The sequence below is a fragment of the Lutra lutra genome, chromosome 17 (genome assembly GCF_902655055.1).
Source record: "Lutra lutra chromosome 17, mLutLut1.2, whole genome shotgun sequence".
Lineage (NCBI taxonomy): Eukaryota > Metazoa > Chordata > Mammalia > Carnivora > Mustelidae > Lutra > Lutra lutra.
The window spans coordinates 46,327,721-46,335,098 of NC_062294.1; the positions used below are offsets into that span (position 1 = coordinate 46,327,721).

Sequence of the window (7,378 nt, forward strand, 5' to 3'; positions counted from 1 at the left end):
TCAGCATGGAACCTGACAAGGGGCTTGATCTCACAACCCAGAGATCATGACCTGAGCCAAAATCAAGAGTTGGACGCTTAACCAAATGAGCCACCCAGGTGCCCCTGAGACTCTATATTTTTTAATTTGTTTCAAGAGGGTTCATGAGTGCTCCTTGAAGCATTTTTACAAGTTCCTTTAAAATTCTTGTCAGATAATTCCAGTATCTGTGTCATCTTGGTGTTGGCATCTACTTATTGGCTTTTCCCATTCTATTTAAGATTTTCTTGATTCTTAAAATATTGAGTATAATGAATTATTTTCTATTATACCCTAGATGTTTAGTATATTATGAGACTATAATTCCATTTTAAAAGTGTTACTGCCGGGCGCCTGGGTGGCTCAGTGGGTTAAGCCGCTGCCTTCAGCTCAGGTCATGATCTCAGAGTCCTGGGATCGAGCCCCGCATCGGGCTCTCTGATCAGCAGGGAGCCTGCTTCCTCCTCTCTCTGCCTGCCTCTCTGCCTGCTTGTGATCTCTCTGTCAAATAAATAAAATCTTAAAAAAAAAAAAAGTGTTACTGCCAAGGCAATAATCAGAGCTCTGTTTGCACATCCCCAGTACTAGTCACCTTGCACAGTGGCTGAATCACAATTTTTGGAGTTTTGGATAATTTGTTGTACAGTTATTGTAAGAAGAGAGAGAAAGAGACAGAGACAGAGAGATCCACTTGTATATAGAAGGGGAGATTGTCTATGTATGAATATATGTGTGCTTATATAATTATTTTGTGCTCTGGGCCCTAGAGGTATGCGAGCAATGGAGTAAAATGGCTTTGAGGCTCTTGGTGGGGTGGGGATTGATGGTGACAGGACCCCAACCACAGTTTGGGGGAATGGAAAGCTGGGCTGGACGTCTGAGATGGCTCATCCACATGGCTGACAGTTGATGCCTAGTGAGGATGAGAGCATGGTGGTCATCCTTCTCACGTGGCAGCTACCCTTCCCCCTGAGTGAGAGTCTCAAGAGAACCAACTAAGCTGCCCTTTTCTGACTTAGCCTCAGAGGTCATATAGCACCTCTGGTTACACACGAGCTACTAAGGCCAGCCCAGATCCAAGGGAAGGGCACAGAATCACTTCAAAGGATTTGAAGACATGTTTTAAAGCTACCACAGCCTTCCTTCCAGCTACAGAGTATTTACATTCTTTCCACATGCAGAATTCGCTCTTCCTACAACCTCAGAATTCTCGTCTATTTTGCAGCAGATTCATAGTCAAGGTCCACAAGCCTCGTCATCTAGATCAGAGCCAGGTGTTGTGGAGGTACCATGATTGCTGGAAAACTAGAACTCCGGAGCACTTCCAGAGCAAGGGAAGCAGTTGCAACTATTTGGGAAACCAGTAGTTGAATTATTTAGGACTGCACTGCCTGTTATGGTAGCCATCAGCCACATACACCAATTAAATTTAAATTAAAGAAAAATGAGGAGTACCTGGTTGACTCAATCAGTTGGGCACCAGACTATTGACTTGGGCTTGGGACAACATCTCCAGGTTGTGGGATGGAGCCCTGCCTTGGGCTCTGTCCTCCAGTCGGCTTGAGATTCTTTCTCCCTCTCCGTCTGCCCCTCCCCATGCTCACATGCACACACTCTCTCAAATAAATAAATAAATAAATAAACCCTTTAATTAATTAATTAATTAATTAAACAAAAATGGAAAAACCTGAAAATTCAATTTCTCCATTGCACTAGCTAAATTTTAAGCACTCAATAGCTCCATGTGGCTAGTGGTTACTGTACTGGACAGCTATGGACATAGAACCCTTCAAATCTTGCTGAAAGTTCTACTGAATAGTGCTAACTAGACAATAGAAGTTCAGGTATACTCTGTGCCCCAGAAATCCACTCTGAATATATATCTTAATCTGGAGTCTCCCAAAAGCTTGCCCTGAGCCAAGAGGACAGTGATTTATTTGGGAGGTATCCCCAAGAAACACAGGTGAGCAGAGAAATTAGGACCAGAGGAGAAAAAAAGCCAAAAATGGTGCAGAGTCTGGACCACACTGAGGCAAGTGAGGCACCAGGGCACTTGCCTGAACCTGAGAGGGAGTGCCTCCTTGAAGTTTACACCCCTGCCACCTTACTTCTCCACCCTTGTCCCAGCCCCTGAAGGGCAACTGCTGTGAGCCACTAGGGTTTATGCCCACCAGGCAGGGACCCTCTAAGGACTCGAGGAGTCATGCAGAACACAGCTTCGAATCAACCCACTGAGGAAAAGAGAAGCAAAAGTATTTATTCCCTGGCTCCCACCCTTTTCTGGTGGAAGATTACCCCTGGGGAAGTAATCTAGGTGCTTCCAGTCTGTTCTGCAGGCAGACGGGAGAAAGACCTCAGATGGAGAAGAAAGATACAGGCATGTGAGGTGGGAAGGCGTCAGGGTGTTCATGAACTGCCCACCAGAGCTACAAGTGAGTGAAAAAAATGAGCTGAGGGGATATGGTGGCGGGTGCTATGGCATGTCCTAGAAGACCTCCCATGGAGGAGATGTGTACAAGCCTTCGGGTGATGGGGAGCCGGAAGATTACCTAAGCGCCCATCACTGGAGGAGTAGATAAGTGAACATGCTGTGGGCACACCATGGGCTACAATGCAGCAGTTAGGAGAACTTGGTGTATGCCACTATATGGAGAGATCTCCAGAACATAAGTTTAAAAAAAAAAAAGAAAAAAAGGGAAGAGATAGAATGAAATTTATAGCACAATCGGGAAGACATATACATACACACAGTCACAAATGATAAAGACACATCTTCCCAGCTATATATCAAGTGCCTTAAAGTGGGTGCCTGCGGGTGGGTGGGGTGGGAGTGGGGATCGGGTGCAGGAAGTGGGGGGAAAACCCTAGAAAGTCTTTCATGGGCCATTGCAATTCTGTGTTATGATCTGAAGAGTATGATTAATAACTCTCTGCACCTAAGGGCCAAGAAAAAAAAATAAGGGAATGAAAAACATAAAGTACCCACACATCAAAGCAATTCCCTACCTACTACACAATTATTATTACCGCGGGAGGTGATGATAACAAAGCAACCAGACTCCATCTGCTTCTGGAAGCCCTCCTCACTGCCTTCTCCCCAGGCAGCCAGTTCTCTTGCCCCCATCGAATGAGGAGCTCTCTAACCTTTCCTGCTACCCAGAGGGAGAGACAGGAGAACTGGCTGGCTATGACTCCCACAGGTTCTCACCTTCTTCTCTGGGTGTACATTGAGCAGGGGGTAAGCGCACGAGACTCCGTTCAAACCCCAGCTCTGCCATTAGCCAGCTGTGGGACCTTAAGCAAGTCATTTTTCCTTCCTGTGCCTCCGTTTTCTAGCTGGTGAAATGGGAACAAGCATAAAAGTAACAACTCACAGGAATGTTCAGAGCATAAAATGAGTTCCCAGAACTAGCTTAAACCAATGGGGGAAGTGCCCTCTCTTGCATCCACGCAGCCTCACCACTCATCCTCTGCCCCAGTCCCTGCCCTGCTGTGACCACTTCCTATCCTTCTACCTGCCTTGGCCTCAATTGGTGGATTCCCAAAATTCCAGGAACTCCTAAACTAGGTCAGGAACTCCTTAGGCTTCGCCCTGGGATCGAATTTCAGTTTCTCTTTCCTTCCGTTCTGGGCTCATCTGGCTCCACCCACAGCTGTGAGCTCACCTTGCGGCTTCCAGAAAAGACTGTTACCCCCTGCTCCCTTTCTCCTGAAGCTGACTTTTTTGTGCTTCATTCTCCTCCCATGAGCTGTCAGAAAGCAGCACACCTGACTCCTTACCTGGTCCCACCCACTCCCGCCTTTCAAGTCATTGTGAAAATCACAATTTCCATTTGCCTTTTCCCTTTACACACATCAGCCAGGACTGCTCACTTAGCCTGCCTAAAAAACGGAGCCATGCAGCCAGGGAAGCAGTTGCGATATGATCATGGCCATGGCGTGGGTCCTGCTGCTGGTAACTGCAGGGCTAAGCATGGCCACAGCTGGCCCGGTCCCCACTTCTAAGCCCGCCACAACCTGGAAGGGCTGTGACATCGGCAGGTTCAAATCTCTGTCACCACGGGAGCTGGAAGCCTTCAAGATGGCCAAGGATTCCTTGGTGAGTCCCTATGATTGTGGATTAACCTCTACTCCTCCTGCTTTGGCCCAGGTGCCACCTGGCTACAGTGGGCTAACCTCTATCCTCCTGCAATGGGCTGGCCTCTGTCCTTTCTGCTGTGGATTAAACTCAAGCTCTCCTTTGAGGTCAGCCTCCATCCTTGTTGCTATGAGCTAGCCTCCAGCCTTCCTACTGTGGGCTAAACCTCTGCTCTTACTCTCTAGGAAAATTCACTAAAAAACTGGAGTTGCATCTCCCGCCTCTTCCCTAGAAACCGGGACCTGAGACAGCTGCAGGTGAGTTGGAAGTGAGGCCATACTTGCCCTCACCTGGCCCCTCTCCCTCAGTCTTTAAGTGGCCCCTTTCCTCCTTTATCTCACCTGTCCTCCCCTCTGTCTGGTCTCCCCTCGCCTGTCCTGTGCCACCCACCCCCACAGCCCTGCCTCACCCCCACCCCCCATCCCTGTCCTTCCTCAACTGCTACCTTGACCCTATCCCTCCTTTGGGTCCCTTTCCCATCCAAGTACTAACCAGGCCTGACCCTGCTTAGCTTCCGAGATCAGACAAGATCGGGTGCATTCAGGGTGGTATGGCCGTAGACCCTTAGGTCCCTTTCTATCACCTCTTTGCCTCTCCCCACATCCCTATCTCTTTCACCTGTCCCCATCACTCTTACCTAATTCCTTCTCATTTCTCCCTTCTTCTCTCTCCGGGTTCTATCTTCCACCCAAGCCCCTTGCCCTGGCCAGCTTGTCACTGGCTAGTCTCAGTGCTGATTCCCTCTGTCCCTCTCACCTGTCCTCCCCACCACTGATTCTCCTTTGTGTCCCCCATCATCTTTCTTCCACTGCCCTTTCCCAGAGTCTGCGCCTCCTTCCTTCACCTTGGTCACCTGTGCAGCCGGCACCCCCTCCCCTTGCTTCCCTAACCTGTCTCTGTTCACCCATCCCCTTCCAGTCTCTCATTTCTGTGACCCCCATGAGCCACATTTCACTCGTACCACTTCACTCTTTCTCCTGTATCTTCCCTTAGGTTTCTGACTCACCTCTATCCTTCATCTGCATCCTTCCGCATGTGTTCCCTTCTCCTGCCTCCCTCTTACCTGACCCATCGCCTGTCCTCATCCTCTGTCACCTATCACCTGCCCCCTTTCCCTGCACTCCTCACCTGCCCCCACGTAACTGGGTCTTCTTGCCTCCACTTCCTCACCTTTCCACCTTGTCTGTTCTTTCTCACCTCTCCTCAGGTGTGGGAGCGCCCCGTGGCCTTGGAGGCTGAGCTGACCTTGACCCTAAAGGTCCTGGAGACCATGGCTGATAGGTCCCAGGGGGGCATCCTGGACCAGCCCCTTCACACTCTGCGCCACATCCACTCTGAGCTCCAGGACTGTGTGAGTGCTCGGGGCACCTGGGTCCTCTCTGTGGGGTCTGGGCATAGGGGACATCACCCCTCTGCCCTAGGCCCCACCTCATACACCACCCTCCTCTGCCCACAGGTCAAGGCTCAGCCCATAGTAGGCCCTCAGCCCCGAGGCCGCCTCCACCACTGGCTGCACCGGCTTCATGAGGCCTCAAAGAAGGTGAATGACTCAAGAGGGGGATGGATGCCCGGGCCCTGAGTGAGGGAGGAGGCAGACACCTGGAAAATGGCAAACATGTCTCCCTTTCTCAGGAGTCTCAAGGCTGCCTCGAGGCCTCTGTCTTGTTCAACCTCTTCCGCCTCCTCAAAAAGGACCTGGAATGTGTCGCCAGTGGAGACCTGTGTGTCTGAGGACTTAGACCCGCCCCCAGCCCATGTGGGACCCCAGACCTTAATTGATACACTAAGCCCCAGCCCTGCCTTAAGTTATTTCCTCTCCCCCCTTATTTATGAAGCTGGAGTGCTGACCCAAAAGAAATGCTTGTTTTTCTACTTTTATACAATATGCACAAGTAAACAGGAAGGAATTGGAACCTTCTGTAATAAGTGAGTCCTTGGGTATGTGTATGATTGTGAGTCTGCGACTGAGTGTGGGTGTCTGGGAGGTGGAGGTAAAATGTGTAACCGGCTGTGTATATTTGTGTGTGCCTGATTTCCGCGACCGTGTGCATGTATGCATTTAAGTGAGTGTCTGCCTGAACCTGGGTCTGACTGTAGGTGCCTAATAGCAAGTTCGCGCCCACATGTACGCCGTTCTGTGAACATGTAACACACGTTTATATGTCTCTCTGTCTGTCCCAGTCTGTGAACTGGATATCTCTCTGTTCCATGGGTACCTAGGACACAGAGAGGTCTAATCAAGATGGTTTATCCTGTAATGAGTATCAGAAACTCAACTCAAGTGGGGAAAGCAAAAGTGAGTTTATTATCACACATAACAAAAAGTCAGCTCACAGGGCTGGTCTAGGACAGGTTAATTCATTATTCAGCAATGTCTTTGAGAACCAAATTCTTTCCATTTCTGTTGGTTGGTTCTTTTTTTTTTTTTTAAGATATTTTATTTACTTATTTGACAGACAGAGACCACAAGTAAGCAGAAAGGCAGGCAGAGAGAGAGAGGGGGAAGCAGGCTCCCCGCTGAGTGGAAAGCCTGATGCGGGGCTCGATCCCAGGACCCTGAGATAATGACCCGAGCCGAAGGCAGAGGCTTTAACCCACTGAGCCACCCAGGTGCCCCATCTGTTGGTTGATTCTTACTCTGGCTACCTCATGGTCTCAAGGTAGCAGCCACAGCTCTGGCTGTCACAACCAACCACCTCAAACTTAATGGAGTAAAATGACAACCATTTGATCCTACTCATAGATTCTGTGGGTCACAAATTTGGACAAGGCTCAATGTGGATAGCTTGCCTCTGTTCCACAATGTCTGGGGCCCTGACTCGCCTTCCATAGGTTTTTGTTTTTGTTTTTTAAGGTTTATTTATTTATTTTGGGAGGGGGGAAGGGAGCGCTCATGAGTGGGGGGAGGGGCAGAGAGAGGAGAGAAGCAGATTCCTGGCTGAGCGGGGAACCTGATGTGGAGCTCACTCCAACAACCCCCAAGATCACAACGTGAGCTGAAATCAAGAGTCAGACACCTGGGGCGCCTGGGCAGCTCAGTCGTTAAGCATCTGCCTTCAGTTCGGATCATGATCTCAGGGTCTTGGGATCGAGCCCCCCTTGGGCTTTCTGCTCAGCAGGGAGCCTGCTTCCCCCTCTCTCTATGCCTGCCTCTCTGCCTACTTGTATCTCTCTGTCAAATAAGTAAATAAAATCTTAAAAAAAAAAAAAAGAGGGGCGCCT

General features: G+C 49.4%; 1 protein-coding gene across 1 annotated transcript; it reads left to right on the forward strand.

The window, feature by feature from the left end:
* Positions 1 to 3,946: 3,946 nt before the first annotated feature.
* Positions 3,947 to 5,887, forward strand: LOC125089646 (interferon lambda-1-like). The gene is made up of 5 exons (XM_047711994.1): positions 3,947 to 4,117; positions 4,342 to 4,413; positions 5,364 to 5,507; positions 5,613 to 5,696; positions 5,789 to 5,887. The coding sequence occupies exons 1-5, from the start codon at positions 3,947 to 3,949 to the stop codon at positions 5,885 to 5,887; spliced, it is 570 nt and encodes a 189-aa protein (XP_047567950.1).
* The last annotated feature ends 1,491 nt before the right edge of the window (positions 5,888 to 7,378 follow it).

Coding starts and splice junctions, on each gene's coding strand:
- LOC125089646 (XM_047711994.1), top strand. CDS start 3,947: ATGGCCATGGCGTGGGTCCTGCTGCTGGTAACTGCAGGGCTAAGCATG. Junction 4,118..4,341: donor AGATGGCCAAGGATTCCTTG/GTGAGTCCCTAT, acceptor CTTACTCTCTAG/GAAAATTCACTAAAAAACTG. Junction 5,697..5,788: donor TTCATGAGGCCTCAAAGAAG/GTGAATGACTCA, acceptor TCCCTTTCTCAG/GAGTCTCAAGGCTGCCTCGA.